We start from the raw sequence: 20881 nt of genomic DNA on the forward strand, positions 1-20881 counted from the left end.
AAAAGTTTGTAAAAATATACCAGTCTTTTTATCTCATCTAAATAATAGAAAAAATAAGATTGTTTTTATATAAATAAAAACACAAATATGCTTTCAATAGACATATCTTTATGCATTTTGAAAATTCCTTTATTATTTGCACTCTCTTGATTAAAAGTACAATATATGTCATTGGTTAAGTAGGTTTTCATTCATAATTTTATAATTAAACTGTTTATGGCTTTATTAGTCCTATCCAAGTTTAGAAACGTGTGCAAAGCCCATCAAAATAGTCACCATATTAAAACTAAGTGACTCAATCCATTGAAAAGAGGAAACAACTGAAACATTACTATGCACCCCTTAGTATTCAGCCTTTGAAGGTTTTGTCATGGTAATTCTGCCACCCGACTGAATTAATTTCTTATGAGCTAATAGTACTAATGGCACTGCCCCATCCCCCAGTTCTTTATATGGGTCTCAGTGGATCTTCCTGTAAAGGATAACCATGTGATAATTTTCAACTCTCTGACTTGATCTAAATGTCAACCAACTGACAACAAATATTTTCCTGACAGGATAGTTAGACATAAAAATGTGAATCTATTCATGGGGAAATGAACAAATATTATTGTTTACAGCTTGGATAGTACTAACATCAAGGCAGGAAGGAGAATATAATTAAAGCAATTGTTTCAAGTTAGTAACAGAAAACCCAAACAAGACTGTCTTTAGCAGCCTTGTGAATGTTTTTCCAATCAAGGACATTACTTTTTTATCTTTATCAGACACAATATTAAATCAGTATCAAACTATAAGGGGTGGGGACAGATAGAAAAACAAAGCCTGAGTTAAAAAAAAATTCCCTTGACAAGAAGAGGTCTGGAACACATAGTTTTAAGACACTGTGCTCTATAGCAAAAAATGAATGGGCTATTCCTTACTTACAAAAGTACCAGGGGAGGTGGTTAAAATGAAAATTTCTGAAGGTTCCTTATGAGAGAAAAATATTCCATAAAGCCATTTCATTCTCATAAAGAAGAATAAAAATTTTTCTCTGATATGCTCAATCTTCTGGCACATAGTTTTCCCTTCTAGCCTCAAACTGGATTTATTTATACCATTACAGTCTAGAGTAGTACTGTTCAATGGAAATATAACGAGAGCCTGGTAATTTTAAATTTTCTAGTAGCCACTTTAAAAATAGTGAAAAGAAACAGGTGAAAATAATTTTAATAACACATTTTATTTAGCCCAATATATCCAAAATATTATCATTTCAACATGTAATCAATATAAAAATTATTAATGTGATAGTTTACATTATTTTTCTTTGGACTAAATCTTTAAAACTTGGTGTGTGTTTTATACTTACAGCATATCTCAATTCGGGGTATCCACAAAGCACTCAATAGCCACGTGTGGCAAGTGGCTACTGTAGTGAACAGCACAGGTCTAGAAAAACTCTTATTTCCTCCAAGACTTGATGGTTCACATATCCTTTCCCTTCAAAACTCTCATCAATGCACATTTGTTTCCATACTGTTTGACTTAAAGTTTGACTTAAAGTGTTAGTCTAGGACAGCATGAACTTGAACTGCTATGAAGAGCTTGACACATTGTTTAGCAAAGAATTAATAATTAAATGAAACAAAAAGAGCAATTCTCAGGGGTCTGACAATTTCTGAGTTCAGGTCACCTGGCCAACTCTTCCGTTTTGTTCAATTTGTTCAAGGTACTATAAATGACTTGACTGGAGTATGCTTGGCTAAATCTCTCTAAAAATGATCCTAATAATCACATAATACAAAAATGCTTCAATATAAACTATTCTACACTTACGAATCTGTGGAATGAACAGTTACTAAACAAATTAGGGACTCAGTGTTTCAAGGACTTATTCTGTATTTTATCAATTATGATTGTCCTGAAGACATTATTGAGAGAGCGGCAATTAGCTTCAGACATTTCTGGAGTCTGTGAATGAGCAGCTGGCATCAACACACCAGTGATGAAGATGAGTCAATGTGTCCTGCAGTATGTAGCACTATGTCACAGGGGCTTTACAGGAGACATGGGACAGACATGTTTCAAGACACTAATACATTCACACAAGATAACGAGTAAGAATGTGGTATGGTACACAGATTGGATGCTGTGGTTGCCATGAGAAGTACTCACTTTTTCAGATCATTCTGCTGCTTTTTGGCTTGTGCATGCCACTGGTGCATAGCAGGGAAGAAGCCACTTGTGTGTAGTGGAAAAAGTATATCAACTAATAAAACCACATTTGACTGAGAAATAATTGTATCACAGCTGTCACAGGATTAATTCCATAAGATTATCAATACAATAGGTGCATTGCATTTTATGAATCAGAACTCTCCATTTGCTGATTCATAAACTAGTCACTATGCAACAAGAATATGATGCATCTAAGAAAGCATTGTATCATCTTCATGCAGTAAAATTGTAACTATTACCTCAAAAACAGTTAATGCAACATTAGACAGGGATTAAAGAAGGAACTTGGTACACACAAATGTTCTGAATATGAGAAAATGGTAATAATTACAGTTTCTTTTCTAATTAAAAAAATCAAAATTCTTATTTTGCATTAAATTTAAATTAAAGTTTAGGTTATAGTGGTAATTTTGGACATTTGAAAAGAATTACTGGAAAGCACATAGTAATGCATGGTTTTGAAGAAAAAGAATTTTGGGCACTAGAGCCTGTCCTAAATCGTGATGTCCTGAAATGATATGCTGCAGCACAACTATACCAATTGCAAATTTGGATAGGTCTTACCTACTGATGAATATGGCTCTACCATTAGCCGAGAACTCCAAGTGGTTCTCACCTCCCATAACATTCTCCTGAGGAACTATGGACTGTATATATTGGATATGGATTCTACAAAGGCAGGAAATCAATGTAAAACGGTGTATGTTTTACTATGTAAACTAAGGAAAGAATGGAGCCCTTGGTAAATATTAAGCAAATTTCTTTCCAACTATTACTATGTGTCATTGGGAAGAAACATCTCCTCTTTTGGATTAAAACAAAAACCTCACAACATAAGATTATCCCAAAGTCCTGGGAATCTTTATAACTTTTTTATTATTCAATTTTGATGTTATATGTTATTATAATTTTCATTACTTACAACATAGTGTTTAGAATGAAATGAAACCACACATGTTGGCAGCAGCTGGGGATGTGATCTGATGATATTCTAAAAATAAGTTGCCATAATTTAGCTTTTGATATAAATGCCTTTCATGAGGAATTTAAATGGACATTTTTCTAAATCTAGACATGTTCATATAATTGGAACTGAATCACTGTATTTACTATTGCATTATGGAGAAAAAAAAGAAATGTTTAAGATAACAATCTAATCTAAATTATAAGATAAATGCAAGTAAGTAATTTTGCATTTAAGAATTTAAAACTGATAGTTCCACAGAGTGGTGATGAGTATATTATACATACATATGTATGTGGATTTTACAGGGTGTTTCAAAAGTCCCTGAGGACATACAGGATTCATTCTCAGTGTGTCTTTGCATACAAATGCAAATCTTTTTCTATACTTATTATAATAAATACTGAAAATGCCCCTCATGTGCTTTTAATAGAGACGATATTTTTGTTGTCAAGGTCACTAAGTGGAAGAGGGGCCACGAATGCCATTTTCTGCATGGAGACTCAGGGACTTCTGGCTCATTCCTGTAAATTAGTTATCCACATAAATATGTATAGACATACGTAGTATGCATAGTCACAACATAAATATATTTAACATTTAAGAAATTTTAGATATTCTACTGGTAAACTGACATATGTATGCAATATAAGTTGTATTTATTCATAGGAATTTGATTTTTTTTTTTTTGGTTGTTGTTCAAATGTACCGTTAGCTTAATTGTTATTTCTTTCCCAAAGTTGTTAACAAGACTCCTTTATAAAGAAGCAACATGTTTTACTTGCACATATATTTTCTTTTTCTTTTTTTAACTAAAGTTTAGTAATGAAAATTAATATCCACGAATAAGTAACTAAATGATGGAATTTTCCTTTTTTTTTTAGCAATTTTGGTTTTCATTTTATATTGTAGAATTGTTTCATTGAAACTGTGTTTTTAAAAAAATTGGATCGAGTTAATGGTTTTTTTTTTCTAGTTAAGAATCACAATATCTGATATATTAACATATGTCAGCTTCCTACAGGAACCCTAAGGGTCTGCCCACCTGTGATGTCATAGTAAGGAGGGGCTTTTCTTCAGCAGACTCCTCCCTCGGTATCTCCTTCATCACCATGGCAACAGCCTTATCTGCCGCCCTAGAGCCTTTTCCCTATAACAGTGAAATCAACAATGACTTGTGTCAGGAGAAATCTTTAACTTATTGTTTATCACAAGATATTCTAATGTTTAAAGAGCAATCCAACATAAATGAAGAGGTAGTCTGCTGCAAGTGAATCTTGAGGCTTTTGGCTGAGGAGAAAACACACAAAATCTGAAAAAAGATTATTTGTGAACTTTTTAGTTAGCTACTTTTTCACCTTTACAGCTGACATATTACATTTAATTTTAACATAGTATTTTATATGTATAATATATTTTAAGGCAATTTACATGACATGACAATTTTTATAGTATTGATTTAAAAACACTATAGATTGCCTGTTATGTTCATTTAAAACTTATTCCTATATAATCCCTAAGTGTTTTGAATGGCAGTGAGGAGTCTGGATTAGGGATTAGGATCAGGGTCTCACTCCCACAGAGGACTTCTGCTCGGTGATCTCTGGAGTCTGTCATTTTTGAGTGGATTGGTCATAAAAAGTAAACATGTCATAAAACCTCTAAAAATTCTTCGGCAGCCTAACATCACAGGAATTCACCCAGCTTGTTTATTTGGGGGAGGTAGTATGAAAAAAATTTGCAACTCTCAATGTTCTTGAGATCAAACAAATTTAATAGAATTTTAGAAATGTCTTTTAATTGGAGAATCTCATAAATCCAGGTGTAAATAAAGGATGATTAATAATAGAGGCAATGATATACTGATATCTACAATTTTTTGGCCTCATACAAGCATAACTATGGACTGTAAAGGGGTATGTTGGTTTTCTGGGGTTTTAGTTTACCAGATTATTAAGTTTTTGAGAGTAGATAGGGCATAAGGGAAAAAAACAAAAAACAAAGTATCACCTTCCCAACCCAATTAGCAACATCTCATACTATGTAAAAATTAAATAATCTTTAAACACTTCAAAAACAAAACCTTCCATTTTCTTTGGTCTCTGGGCAGAGCCTCTCTGGAGAAAAACACCTTATACTAAGTGCACACGTGAATATCTGTGTTGTAAATCTACTTAAAATACAAATGTAGCACACAGAGATATAGGCAAAGAAACAAAAATGGACATATGAGGGTCCGTTGTCTGAAAGGGAATTAAGAGCTATGGTCACTATTAACTCCAGAGGTTAATAAATCTTGATAGTCTCTATGCAACTAAAGAGGATAGAATTACATTATTATGTTTGGTTTGCACAGGGCTTTAAGTATTTAAAAGGTAGGTTGACTCTAAGAAGCAGAACATTGTCCATTTTTTCAGGCATTGCCTTTCTAAAATGTAATGAGTGGCAGGCAGCTTTTATTTATGGGAACAAGGAAAAACTTTCTGTATAGTTACTACATTTAAAAATGTGTGAATCTCTTTACAATGCTGAAAGTTTGTTTCTTTGGTTTGTAACTTAAAAACTAGCATTATTGAATGATAATGTGATATTTCTATGATAGAAAATCAACGATTAGAGATTTTATTCATCAGATATAACAGTGGTAATTTTCTTATGTGTTCTGAAAAGTTTATATGGGCACAATCCTTAGATTAACTGAATTCTGGAAGAATAAAGGGCAACAGTGATTCACTGCATACAAATTAGGGTGCATAATGATCCAGGTTTTTCCTTTAATGAAGCAATGTCATCTTCCTAAAATAGAGATACATACAGTTCTGAATTCTGGGAAAAGATTTATGGCACTTTTAAACTATTTGACATTTTTTCAAAATATAAAAATTATTTGGATAAAACATTACATAGTGTAAGCTCAGTATACCTTTATAAGCTACCCTCATTGACAGACTATATATAGTTTAACAAATATTTTTGCAGCTTATTTTTTTCAAAAGAGCAAAATCATTTGTGAAGAATTCTTTCCATGCTCCAAGAGGTTTAATAATATAGCAATAAACAAAGTGGCATGCTTATATTTAAATTCCTAATATATTTTTTAAAACATATCTAATGTTACAAGGTAAAATTTAAAAAATAATGATTCAGACTCTTTTCTTGGGCTAAGAAAAAAAAATCAATTGATAAGCATCTCAAAAAATTTCAGGTCAATATTTCAGTATACCATTTATTTGAAATGCTACCAATCTATAAACTACGTATAGGTATTTTTCACATGTGCAACTATAATAGCTAGAATTAGCAACGGACATGCCATTTTCACTAAAACAAAAACAAAAGAAAACAAAAATTAGTCCTTTCATGCTGAACTCTAGAACAAAGCAGTGGTCAGCTAGAAAGGATGTATAATAAACACATGCGGTGCTTTTTATTTCTTGCAGAAAAACCCACCAAAGCCAGGGTCAGGTCACTTTTTTGAAGACAGTGCCACTTTTTCTTCAAGGTTACACCTACTACCTGAAAAGAGTCATGACACCCAGGTTAGTGCCTGCTAGCAACTTTTTTGCTTTACAGCCTTTTGGCTTTTGAGTTATTACCCCATGAGCCTCACTGTTTCACAAGTGTGGTATAATCCGAGAACAGAGCAGGAAGGTCGGCCACGTGACATCTCCATGGTGTCTAAAACCACTGCCAAATCACATGAATGCACTCATATATCAAACCAAGATTTCCCCCAGATTGTATTGCCACCTCCACCTGGTACCTTAAAATCAAGCTGTGTCATTTCTGACTTGTCCATTTATCTTGTGGGATAATGCTTCTAGAATTCAGAACCTGTCTGATAACTGAGTTGGCAATTCATGAAACTATACAACTTGGCTTATCAGCAGCTCTTCAGGGCTGACGGTAATTCAACTGTGCAGGTTTTTTTTTTTTTAATTCAGTGTCTTAAAACATTGTAAGAAATATATACACATAATTATCCACAGTTCAAGCTCAATTTTCTAAATAGAACTACACCATAAGGTCAATATTAATCTATTATTTGAAACATCATGAAGACAGCAAAAAGGAAATATACACTGACTACACACTCAAGCATATAAATGGATTTAGATTACATTAAACCGGTATGCTTCTAAATATGTCATTCTAGCCACAAGAGAATAGTGAAACTTTACCAGTTGATTATCGCATTATGACACCCTCTAGCAATTATTTCAGCCTATTTCTTTTCAAATAATCCTTCAAAATCACCTTTTCCCACTTCCTTATTGAATCTCTTGAGATGTTTTTGACTGTTTAGAAAACAGTATCAGCATAAAGGGAAACATCTCTCTTTTTTTGTGATTTGCTGTAGAAAATTCTTTGATTTTTTTTTTTTTTTTTGTGGTACGTGGGCCTCTCACTGTTGTGGTCTCTCCCATTGCGGAGCACAGGCTCCAGACGCGCAGGCTCAGGGGCCATGGCTCACGGACCTAGCCGCTCCGCGGCATGTGGGATCTTCCCGGACCGGGGCACGAACCCACGTCCCCTGCATTGGCAGGCGGATTCCCAACCACTGCACCACCAGGGTAGCCCCTGAGATCTATTTTGGACACATGAAATAAAATAAGTAATTTCAGAGCAACACAGTCCATTTGTAAGCAATTTTCAAGTTGCAGATTCTATTACTGCTACTATGCAGTTTGTAACTTAAAAATTATTTTTATTATTATTATTATTTTTTTTTTTTTTTTGCGGTACGCGGGCCTCTCACTGTTGTGGCCTCTCCCGTTGTGGAGCACAGGCTCCGGACGCGCAGGCTCAGCGCCCATGGCTCACGGGCCCAGCCGCTCCGCGGCATGTGGGATCTTCCCGGACCGGGGCACGAACCCGTGTCCCCTGCATCTGCAGGCGGACGCTCAACCACTGCGCCACCAGGGAAGCCCTATTTTTATTATTCTTAATCTATCGACAATAATACAGAGGATCTTTATCAAAGATATTAAACAGAAGAAACGGAGATAAATTATGGGAAGAGTAAAAGACTACAATACTAGACATCTCTGCTAACCCTAAATTAGCTAATATATGAATTTAAATAACAGTCTTCCTTTTGTTCTGATTGTAAAATTAATATATGCTATTGCCAAAAATTGAGAAAAAACAGAAACAAGCAAGTTAAAATAGCAACCCTAACATTTTCATGCATTTTCCCCCCAAATTTTATATTTACAATATTGGAGATTAAACAGTTGTTTTAGGATGACTGTTCTAAGGATAGACAAACTACAATCAAGTTTACAAATGTGAATGTATTGAATATATTTCTTCATACATACATACATGTAAGCAAATACCTGCCATTTAGATCATTTTAGCAACACTGTTTGAAATGAAATGATATTCAGTATTGCATATGCTGAAAAATTATATATCTCATAAATTCCAGACCCTGAACTTAACATGCACCTGCGGGAAACTGGCCACAAAAAGGCTAATTTCTGATGGCTATTCTCGTCTCTCATGTGCAGAGCCAGGATAACCTTCTTTTACTGGGGAAGGTAAATGTCATGATAAGTGTCATGCTCTCTTCAAACTTCTCTTTCAACATGGGAAAATGTCAGATCAATGTTCCATGAATGGTGGCGATCTTTGCCTACCATATTATGTCTTCTCCTAGTTGTGTGTTCCTGTAGATTTCTTCCAAGGTAGAGTAGGGTTCAAACCATGCTGGTTCTATCACGGTAACATTTAACTCATCTCCGCCCCCAACAGAATGTTTCGTAAATTTTAAAGGTGGTACAAATAGAACTAAATCTAAATCAATCCTTGGTTCTAAACATCCCGAAGGAAGCACAGATCTAGATGTAAACAATTGGGAAGTATGGATGGAACGCTCTCTTTTCTTAACTAGCAATTCATATGAGGAATTGAAAAATCATATGAATTCACCATTGGTTCAGTGATCTCTTTATAGCTGGAAATAATATGATTACTGATTCCTTAATAAGGGTAGTCAAGTTGCAGTAAGGAAATTGATGCCTCTAGTTAAAATAATGACACACGGCATTTAAAAGGAAGACATCTAGTTGATTTGTTGATTCTCCATGTCTTCCTCTCTTACTTTTTTTTTTTTCCCCTCCAGCATTGTTTTTCCCAGATGACTCTCCAAACCATCACTTTTGCAATGAAGTCTTCTGAGGTGAATGAGGACTGATTCTAATTACATTCTACCATATAACTCCTATGCCCTCGGTTTGTGTTATGTGCTATTTGGCACTTTTTGTTGTGTGTAGTGTATGTGTATGTGGTGATGGGAGAGTCGTGGATAACAATCTCTTTAATTCTAAACCTCCACACATGAAAGTTGCTGCGATTCCACACCCCCCGCATGCACACGCACTGTCCTTGGCCTGAATGATTGGTGTAGGGGGTCTTTATGACTCTTATAGGCCCTCAAACTTTTGCCTTCATGGGCCCCTTCCTCCATAAAAAAAATGTAGAAGACTGTATTTTATGATAAGCTGTATCAAGAAAAATATAATCTAGACTGAATTTATTATTACACATTATTTTAATAGTCATTTAGGGGGTTCTGATTTTAAGAAAGATATAATTAAAACAATTTTATGAGTCCTTAAGAGTATCTTGGGCCCTCTGAACTGTGTCCACTGTGCTGGTGCATAAGGTGACCCTGGGTTTGTGTCTTCTCCATAGTCAGTGTGGTGTTCCTGGGGCTGCTCTCTCTCTCAACTCTGGGTAGTCCATTTCGGCAGCCCCTGCTTCCATCACCTCATCAGCACCTCCACAGCAGCTGTTCCTGCCCTAACAGCCCCCCTTACCACCACTGCTGCTCTTACTATTTTTGTTCGCATTCAGGGAGTCTCCCCTAACAGTACTTACCAATCATAATGGGTGCCCAATCAGTAGCTTTCATCCTGTAGTTCTTAAAACACCCTCAGAAAACCTGGAACATTTAGGCCTGAAGCAGAAAACACTGGTGTGTAAAAGTGATGTGACTCTTAAAATGTGGTCTCTCCCTCAGAAAATAGGCCTAAGCACTTTAGTCTTTCCTGTCTCAGGGTGTGTTCTTGACCATCCAGCAGCACTTTTGAGGAAGCTGAGTCCACTTCTATCTCTACTTTTATTTAAAAAAGACCAGCCCTCAATGATCAGAGTCACCAGCTGGTCCCAAAGCACCCCTTGTCATTTTCTCTAATTTCACAGTGGGTCACTTGAGGAACAGGATTGCCCGTACCCAAAATTCCTGAGTTGTGCCTGGAGATTAAGCTCCTCCCAGCGACCTTGTTATAATCCTTTATTTTGTAAAATGTTCTGTGACTGTCTCATCAATGAAACTACCTTGTGCGAGCAAAGATTGTGCTTGATTCTTTTGAACTACTTCGCGTTATTTGGTATAGTGATAGACACTCAAGTTCACTCAGTAAATACAAGTAACTTAAACACCTTTTTCACGTGAAGGTACTGAAATCACGTAATATGGCCAACTCTGACAGAATGTGATTTTGAATTACATAAAAAGTCTTAGACATTTAAAGAAATGAAATTGTTTCAAAATCTAAATAAAATTTCATTAACATTAATAAAATGTTACCAAGTAAAGATGCTTAAAATGGGCTCTGAAGGACAGATAAGACTTCTTTTTAATTAACAAGATCCATTTGTCCACAATTTACCATTTGTTTGTTCTCTGGAGAAGGTTAAACATTCCCCCATCTCACTCCCACCTTGTCCCCAGGCATATTTACTCTGTTTGCTTAGCAAGCTTTCCTGACAAATGGTCAAAGTCACATCACTCACTGTTCACTTATCTATAACCAGTTCTCAATTAGTGAAGTTTTACTATCAGGCTTACTCTGATTATCGTGGCTTTAAATTACTTGGGACCTATTTTGCCTTAATATTGAGTTTCTCTATTATGCACCTGGAAGCAACTTTTGCTACCTAAAATGGTCTGGTTTAAAAAAATTGTTTTCTTTTGACCTTGTCTGGCTTATGCTGAGGATGACATAAATAATACATATTCAATAATTCAGAAGTAATGTTTAATTTCTGGTATGATACGTTTTCCTTTCTGGTATGATAAATCCCAAATTTGTTATTTATATTTATATAAATATATTTATGTTTGAGAGGCCTTTGATGATTGTGTGAAATATGTAACCCAAAAAATGCAATGGTAATTAGAGGCTTACTTTTGTTATTTTCAATTCCTTGTTAAATACCTCAAATGATTTGCAAAACAGGCATTTGGGGGAGGGGGGTTATTTTTAAGCAAAAGGAGAAAGATTGAAAACACAAAGTCCTAAAGATTACTTTGTTATTTTTTTCTTTTCAAAAAATATCCTCCCAAATACAAATACTCCAGACTACTTGTATCTTACTTGCACAAATGGATACATATCCAACACTTAAGAGAAAGTAAGGTGTTATGAGAATCATTCATCACCAGCATAAATAGTTGCTGAAATTCTGCTGACTCAGTGGTGTTTGGTGCATAGGGAGAGGTGAGACATGGCCTCTTTCTGGGAGGGGTTAGGAGAAGAGGTATTGAGGTCTGGTTTCTAAGTGCTTGAAATTAGTCAAGGTGGTATAGTATACAAGATAGTAAAATGTGGAAGGATAGTGGTGTGGAAACTTGGGAGGAACTATGTACAAAAACTCGGTTTCTTTATCACTCCCGTCTTTTCCACATATTCTTGATTGGAAAGTTTTGCAAAGAAAATATAACAAATAAGAATCCCTGTAGATAAATATGTGGTTAAGACAATGAAACAGTTCCCTTGAATTGATTTGATTACCCGTGAAACTCTTTTTCTTATCGGTGATTAGATGCATCCCCCAACGTCTTGCCCCTAGTAAGTAAAATCTATTTACCAAGTAAAAAAACAAGTCAGAAGAAAGAATTCCATCCCCCTAACAAATTGGAGGCCTTTCAATATTGACTATTGTTATCTGAGAGCAAAGAAATTGAATCCCACCTCTTTTAAAAAATAGATGTGGGGCTTCCCTGGTGGCGCAGTGGTTGAGAGTCCGCCTGCCGATGCAGGGGACACGGGTTCGTGCCCCGGTCCGGGAAGATCCCACATGCCGCGGAGCGGCTGGGCCCGTGAGCCATGGCCACTGAGCCTGCGCGTCCGGAGCCTGTGCTCCGCAACGGGAGAGGCCGCAACAGTGAGAGGCCCACGTAGATGTAAAGACCATGTGGTAAATATATTGTTACCAAATTTTTGAATTTGAGATAGCAAATTCAAAAATACATACACTGTGTCCATTTTCCTTCTAGAGGAGGGCTAGTAACTAGTGAACTTGAATTCCCCTTTATGAATGTTTCAGGCAAACTCTATTACTAATTTATGAATAAGAGTTGTGGACTTGGAGTCTGACTACTCAGTAGCCTTCTTCGTATCTTTCCTCATTTTCTGGCAGGTGCAAGTTTTTTACCAGCTTGTTCTCCAGTCACCAAACGCTCCAGTTTTGTTGATATAACTTAGGAAAACTAAATTACAGAAACTAGGCTAAATTCACAAGCTACTAGCCAAAAAGGTCTCAGCTAAGGTACTCCACCTGCCTGACTTCCCTGAAACAGTTCTAAGAGAGAAGCTGAGGCTCTGGGCATTTCTATTCTAAAATTCTGGATCAGACTCTGGCATCTCTTCTTATATTGATAGTCCTCTGGGGGGTCATTGGCAGTGTGTGAGTTGGATCCTCCCTCATGCCTTCTGGTTCCTTAAAAGGATGAACAGTCTTTCTCACTCTGGGGAGAGGGGTTAGGGAAAGTATGGAGAGACACTGGAGTGATGAGCCTCAGTCACTGTGTGGCCACGCGATTAACAGCTAATGGAGCCGGTGTAGCCTCCATGGTCAATGGAAGGGGAAGAAGGATTGCATGGTGTGGCCTGCTGGCACAAATACCAGGACTGGAGTCAGAAGACCAGAGTTTCAAGTCCCAGCTCTTTTATAAATTATTCTCTCTAAGGCTTCATTGTACCTTCTGAAAACTATATTAGAAATACTATATTTACTATAGGATAGAAATACTATATTTCTACTTCATAAATTTATGAGAGTTAAGTATGTATGAAAGCACTTCCGCAATGCCTGGCACATGGTATGTACTCAATAAATATTAATTGACTCTGAATGGTTACTGCTGAACTCAGGGACTCTGTGGGCTAAGTGTCCTTATGAAGTAGGTAGCAAAAGATACAATATTATGTTTGTGAGATTCATCCATGGAGTAAGTAGCAATAGTTATTACATTCTATCCACTGTACAGTATTTCATCATCATTTCAGTACATACCACAATTTATCCATTAAACCGTTGACGGACATTTGGGTTGTTTCTAGTTTTTGATTATTACAGAAACCACCGTAATGAACTTGAGTTTAGAAGCCATATGGAATGTAAGAGGAGCAATAGGTATGAAAGCAGTAAAGAGATTTCAATAACAGCAACAGAGGCAGAGAATAGTCACAGTATGGATAGGAGACCAGGCTTGGGATGACCTAAATCAAAACCATACGACCTAGCAATCCCACTACTGGGCATATACCCTGAGAAAACCAGAATTCAAAAAGAGTCATGTACCACAATGTTCACTGCAGCTCTATTTACAATAGCCAGGACATGGAAGCAACCTAAGTGTCCATCGACAGATGAATGGATAAAGAAGATGTGGCACATATATACAATGGAATATTACTCAGCCATAAAAAGAAATGAAATTGAGGTATTTGTAGTGAGGTGGATGGACCTAGAGTCTGTCGTACAGAGTGAAGTCAGAAAGAGAAAAACAAATACCATATGTTAACACATATATATGAAATCAAAAAAAAAAATTGTTCTGAAGAACCTAGGGGCAGGACGGGAATAAAGACTTGAGGACATGGGGAGGGGGAAGGGTAAGCTGGGACAAAGTGAGATGACCTTCAACTTTCAAAGTCTAAGAAAGGATTCAACAATAGAAGACCTTAAGAGTGTTAAAACATTTCTAGCAGTTCTAAAAGTACATATTTCTACTAATGAGTTCACTGGTTTGTCTGATGAATTACAAATTGACACCACATTCATATCTTGTTTCTAAATTCTGAAGGACTAGAACCTTCAGACCATTTGGTGGACCATTGAGTTCATGGAGGTGTTGAGTCATTTCTACACCCTACTTTAGGCAGATTGCCTATATCGCCTATACTGGAAATATGTCTTTAATCTATGTCCCAAGTCACTACAGGCAAAAGAGTGATTTGATAATATTAATTTTAAATTGCCTACGAAGTTTTTCTCAATCTCCTAAAGAAGGATTCTCTGCTATCCCTTACATTTTCTTCCTCCTGAATGTGAGATATATATCAAAATAGATTAAATTACCATTTAAAAGAGATCTGGCCTGAACTTATTTCAACCTACTAAATAATACATTATGATCTGTTAGTTTCAAAGATAAAAGCAACTACATGATAGTGATATTTCATTACACAGATTGAAATTGATTCTAATTCTAGATAGATGTTATGTGTATAGAAAAAAATTAATTTCTTTAAGATCCTAGTTTTTCCCACATCAACATATGCCAGAGTTTATTAAGCTTTTAAAAGGTTCCCAGAAAGTATAAAAGGTCTTAGATTCTCCACTTAAGCTATTCCTCTAAACACTAAATTGAAGAAAGCTCAAAATGGTTTAAATCTATCAAAATTTGTCTGAAAATTTACCATTACTCTTCCCTCCTCCACAGATTAACAATATCACACTATTTCCTTTTAGCCACTTATAATCTGTTCAGTTATAGTAAAACAAAAACCTAATTAACCAGTATCCTCAATTAATATTTCCAGAAAATGTCACGTTTAGAAGAAAAAAATAATTTATAAACAACCAACCTCATTTGAAGGATACTAAAGATTCCAAGTTATGCCCCACAGTCAGTATATATTCAGCCCATCTCTGACAATTACATTTGGGTACCACTCTGTAAGGAAAGATGCACTGAGTAATAGCCCTGAGGACAGTAATGTCTCCATTCTTCAAAGAAAGAATTAGGTATAGTGTTATTGTACTTAGTAATACAGAAAGAAGCATTAATACATTTTAGAAAGATGTGCCACTAAAGAAGTTTTTTTTCCCCTTTTGGTCAATCTTGATGCAATGAAAAATTTCAATTAATAACAACACTCAAATAGCTCTGAGTGTTCTGGTTAATTGAAACCTTGTTAATATTTCACTAGACTCAAAAACACAAAGACTTCTTTTTAATTTCTTATACTTAAACACGCTTTTCCTCAAATGTCAACACCAAAGTAATAAAAGATCAGTTATTTTAAAGGCTTACTTCCTGTTTTTTTCCCTTAGTCCATCACAGATCACAGTTGCTTTTAGTTGTGACACATACATGTATGTCATATATGTTCTGTCATACCTAAATATATATATTATATATGTTATCTATTACTATATATCCATATCTATATCTATATCATGGCTAATTTATGCAACTGAATAAAAATGTTAGATTCATTTTCTAGTCTTATTTCCACCTATAATAAACATTTGTTGCAAATATCTTTTAAGAGATTTTAAATTTCAGTAAAAACCTTACTGCAAATGTCTTTTAAGAGATTTTAAATTTCAGTAAAAGTATAACATACTTTGTTGTAGAACTTGTGTATTAAAGTCATCAAAATTTAGAAATTCCAGAAATATGTTTTTCTGCTTGACCTTTCCAACAACTTAAAAAAATTTTTTCAGTAGGCTTAGAGTTAAGCTGACATTTTCTCTGAAAAGTGAGAATGAAGTTGTTTGCATTTTTACCCACATTTAAAAAAAAAAACACGCTTATTTTCTTAGAGAAGATTTAATTGGAAATAGAAATATGTTTTTTATTTTTTAGAAATATGTTTCTTGACTTTGGATATTTTAATATCATAGTGGTTTCAGTTACGACAACAATAATACAAACTATGTCACAGTAAACAAAGAAAGTGACTGATACTTTTTGAAAGAATTTAACTTGGATTTCTCTATTATGGAACTTATTGTCTATTTAGGTCTCTTTTAACTAGTATTGTAAAATTTTACTCATTTATTTGTTTTAGTTGAAATTCTGTGAAGGTTTATAGTTTTATTTAAAAATCATATCATACCATGTCAGTATTTTTATCTTTTTCCCCTTCTCCAAAATGAACAATGAAATTAGGTACTTCATATGCTGGGATCTTTTATGAATGTGGTTTCTCTCTATATGATATTTGTGACTGCAGAGGCAAGAGCAAGAGCTGACAAAAAAACACAGACTGGATCTTTCATTTGATTAGCATGGGTTTCAGAAAGTTGATGTCTCAAGTGCAAACATGGTTCAGAATGTCAATCTTCCTACAGGGCATCAAATTTCAACAGAGGACAGTCCAAATTGTAAGAGTTGCCTGGCACCATGAATGTTCTTGAGAGAAGGGGCTCTTTGTGACTGTGTCCCTCCTTAGGTCTGCAGGATCCTCTTCCATCACTTCCTCTCCTGCAGCTCCCTTCTTACCAGCTCTTCTGGGCCACTCCCCATGCCAGTGAAGACTGTATGGATGCAAGTTTCTGCATCTCTACAGAGACTGTTTTCTTCACTTGGAATTCCCATCTCTTCATCTCTACCTGTTGAATTCCATGTATTCTTCCAGATCCCGTTCAATGATGATTTTTAATTTCGTTGAAGTCTAGACTTTGATCTCCCTGAGACTGGACACTGAGTCTCATATTCTGCTTTGTGTTGCCACAAGCGCAGTGTCTTGTGGGTAGAGGGGTGCTAAATGAAGGCTCGTTGAGTGAATGAATGAATGAAGGCATGGGTAGATGGATAGACGATATATAGTCCTATCTGCCTAAGACTTCTTGAGGTTTCTCCTAAACCTGGGTTACAGCAGTATGACACTACCTCCTTCACATACCCCTCTACTACTAAGCAGAAACTGGCAATTTTGGCTTCTGGCTAAGAATTTAATGGCATCCTTACCCGTGATAATTAAAAACCCTTTGATCTCACTGTAGGAGCCAAGGCAAAGGCTCTTATGAGTTTATGGCTCATCCATGGGTTCTTTTCATATTTTCTGCAAATCCCTTTGTGGAGGTGGTGGAAATCACATTTACTTTGGATTAAAACATAGTAGGAATTTGAAATAGGGAGAAAGGAGAGAAAGAAGATTGTCTAAAAAAACTCTGCATAACTAAAAAAAAACTTGGTGGCAATTTAGTCCTCTCTTCTACCTCCTTCCCCTTCAAGTTACATCCCCAAACTTCCAGTGATATCTGCTGGAGACCCAGATACCTTCTGTAAGATGCAACCTTTTTGCTTGTAATTGAGGAATAGATATTCCACATGTTCCACACTCATACTGACAAGGTGTGGAAGAAGGAGAGAAAACAGAGAAGTGACTTGTATGTTTCGCTTTGTACCACATATGAAGAGCCCAGAACAGTGCCTGACACAGAGTAGGTTGAATGAATTTTTAAAAATCCCTCTGAGAAAGCAGGAGCAGGAGCTCAGAGCCAGAACACTTAGTATCCCCCCAATTTGCAGAAATCTTGTGAAGTGTTGCTGGGATGCAGAGGCACTGAATTTCATAGTTCAGGAGTGCTTTGAGTCAATCTAATTTTGATCCTAAGATTCAGGGAGACCCGACTGGCACAGAGGTTATATAAAATTAAAGAGAAGAAACTATAACTTGAATCAAAGTTGCCTTAAGGAAGGACTAGTACGTTCCTGTTCAGTGATATTGAAACCAACACAAATTAACTTAGTGCTGAGAGATATGCAGAAAAGTCCCCCAATTTTTGAAGATTATTGGAAAAAGTTGAAACTTGCAATGATGTTTTTATGTGGAAATATAGTGATTATGTGTTCTGCCTTGAGGGTAGAAAACATTTTCTGACTTTCTGAGTGAAACAATTTCCTGAACAATATGAGAATGAAGGAGACATAGGGAGAGTGTTAATAGAGTCACCTCTGGAGAAGACGGCTGTGTGCATTAGATGTGCTCTTCACTTTGGTGCCTCCAAAAATAAAACAGTTCTTTACTTGATGTTTAGAACACAGCAATTTCTACTTCTTGGGAAACTCTTCAGAACTATAAACTTATTTGAAGAGTGTCATGGTCCAAAGAAGAGATGAACATCAGAGCATCTAGCTAATTAAAATAACTATCAAAATGGTATTAAGCGTGTTATAGTTTCCAGTTGAATTCTCACAAACACTTCTTTGAGGTGGATATGATTATACACTTATTTTAGATAAGAGGTACTTGAAGCTCAGAAAGAATAACTTGCCCAAAGACAGGTACCTAGTAATAGTAGTAGTAGTAGTAATAATAATCACTTTTTGAGCATCTAAAATGTACCAGGCACTGTGCTGAATACTTTACATATATTTCTACAGTACCTAGGTCACAACAACTCTTTGAGGTGTATACTTTTATTATACCCATTGTACAGATGAAGAAACTGAGACCAATAGAGGTAAGCAGAAAGAGCTAGTCAGTGTCAGAGCTGGGACAGCAGCCCAGAGTCTGACCTCAGGGTCTGTATTTTTAACTACTATGTTTTATTGTCTCTCATTAGAGCTGTGATTAGAAGTCAAGTCTGTCTAATACTGGGGCCACACTCTTAGCCGTGCCCCTCTACTACCACCAGGTTCCACTTAGTGGTACTTCAGAATTTCCTTTGCAGTTTATTTCCTCCTTGGGCAGAAGTAGCCATATGTGGACAATTTCCTGTTGTTAAACAGGCCACACAGCTGGTGGAAGTGTGAGTGCCAGGATTTGGGCACAGGCACATCTGACCCCCAAGCCCGTGCCCTTTCTTCCATACTGCGCTGGATGCCTTGACAGGAAAAGCCCTGAAGACACCATGGCACAGCAGCTTATCAGTGTCATTGAACGGATTCATTAGTAAAAGTTCCTTTCTACCTCCCTCTGGACCAAGAGGCAGAAAGCCTAGGTTTAAATCCCAGCACTCCCACTTATGAGGGTGTCACTTTGGGTAAAGTTGCCTTTCTGAGCTTCTCCGTTCTCATCTGTTAAAATGGGAATAATGATACCCACTTCACAGTGCTGTGTGAAAGAACTCAGCAAAGGGAGTGAACAGTGTGGGCATTTGATAGACATTAGTTTCCTTTTTTTTTTTTTTCTTCCTTGCTCGTTTGTCTCATCTCTCTCTTCTCTTGGGCAAAAGATATCACCATTTTTAAGTGACACAAGCACTATGCTACAATTGGCATATATTTGTGTGTACTTCATGAGACATCCACAGATGGTAGAGAAGAAAAGGGGTCCTATGAAGTGAAAACATTTGAGAATTCTTTCAGTCTTCAAGTTCTACTGAATTCTCTTAACATACCATGTATTTCAGGCCAGCTCAAGCCCAGCCAGGGGTTTGGAAGCACATTCCACAGATACCAGGACTTGATCAAGTACCATCTCATTCTATGTTCTTGCAACTTCACATCCATCTATCCTGGATTGTCTTTTGTGTACACCACAGTTACCAGCACAGAGGGAAGGGCAAGGTCAGGGAAGTAACAAGACACTCTGTCAAACTCTTTATGTTGAAGGTCAAATAGAATTCTTAAAACAGCCCAGAAAAGTAGGTCCTAATGCTTCCTTTAATATTGCTGAAGGTTAAAGTGGCAAGGTGGGATTTAATCTGGGTTTGTTTAACTCTGAAGCTGAAGAACTTCCACTACTACAGCAAGCCGCCTCCCTCTAGGTATGTGATAAGCATGAGCTAAACGGATATAGTTTTTAGCTCATGAAAACCTTTCCCAGCCAGAACTACTCCTTGTTAAGGGAGAGGTCTATTTTGGTAAGTGATTACGGGGATCCTTCACAGGTACCCTTGAGTCAACACTTGATGGAACTCAGGTTCTATGCTCCTTACATGTATAAATTACATGGTCAGCATTTAGGAGAATGTTTATTTCCTTTTGAGTAGTTTGTCTGCAAATAAGATAGGCTGCTACTGGGTGAGTAGTTTATGGTCGGGACATACGTGCATCGTATTTCTGTGATGAATGGGAAGATAAGCTTAGCAAGGGCTTTCACTCAACTACCTTTGAAATGAAAAAAGAAAAAAAAAAGAAAGTAACTTCCTTAAAATAGTTAAGTGTAACTTCCTTAAAATATTTAAATGTTAGAATTTTTTGTCTTTCTTAGCTCTAGAGAGAGACCTGACAAGATGTCCATCAGAAAAAAGAATAAGGAACTACCCTTGTAGGTTCCCTGCTCCCAGATATATTCTCTGGAGCCAAAATATACTAAATAGGAAAGAGGGAGCGCCAAGCTTCTGATCTAGGAAGAACCTCTATAATGGCTGTCTGTCATCTCTCTACTCCTAATCAGAACCAGTTCTCTCTCCTTCAGATGGCTCTTCTTTCGTAATCCTTTTCTTTTTAGAGGGAAACTCACTTACGCTTCCCCTTTCCCTTTTCAACTTCCTTTTGACTTAGGTTTGGTTCTTAATAAAATGAAATTTGTGTTTAAACATCCATTCCCTTATCTTTAACAGAGAACCTGAAACATCCATTTTTCTAAAGCAAAGCTTAGGTCACAAGCGTTTAGACAAAACATATCATGGTTTCATGTGGGAAAAGAGAAAGGCATTAATGGAGAACCTGTTATGGGACAGGTATACATTACATGTTTGATCTGATTT

The 20881-nt window shown here is 36.3% G+C and overlaps 1 protein-coding gene across 9 annotated transcripts in view; it reads right to left on the reverse strand.

The window, feature by feature from the left end:
* PEX5L (peroxisomal biogenesis factor 5 like) overlaps window positions 1-20881 on the reverse strand; it is a 251762-nt gene that overhangs the window by 110045 nt on the left and 120836 nt on the right. For 4 of the 9 annotated variants that reach the window (XM_067738133.1, XM_067738134.1, XM_067738129.1 and 1 more), the window contains one exon: window positions 4233-4337. The exons of 3 other annotated variants lie outside the window; for them this stretch is intronic. In XM_067738133.1, coding sequence (XP_067594234.1) covers window positions 4233-4337 — 105 coding nt within the window. Of the gene's footprint in view, window positions 1-4232; window positions 4338-6637; window positions 6703-20881 lie in introns of those variants that run through there. 2 more of the 9 variants (XM_067738135.1, XM_067738137.1) reach the window with 2 other exon arrangements.

This window comes from Pseudorca crassidens, chromosome 5 (assembly GCF_039906515.1).
Source record: "Pseudorca crassidens isolate mPseCra1 chromosome 5, mPseCra1.hap1, whole genome shotgun sequence".
In the NCBI taxonomy this organism is placed as follows: Eukaryota; Metazoa; Chordata; class Mammalia; order Artiodactyla; family Delphinidae; genus Pseudorca; species Pseudorca crassidens.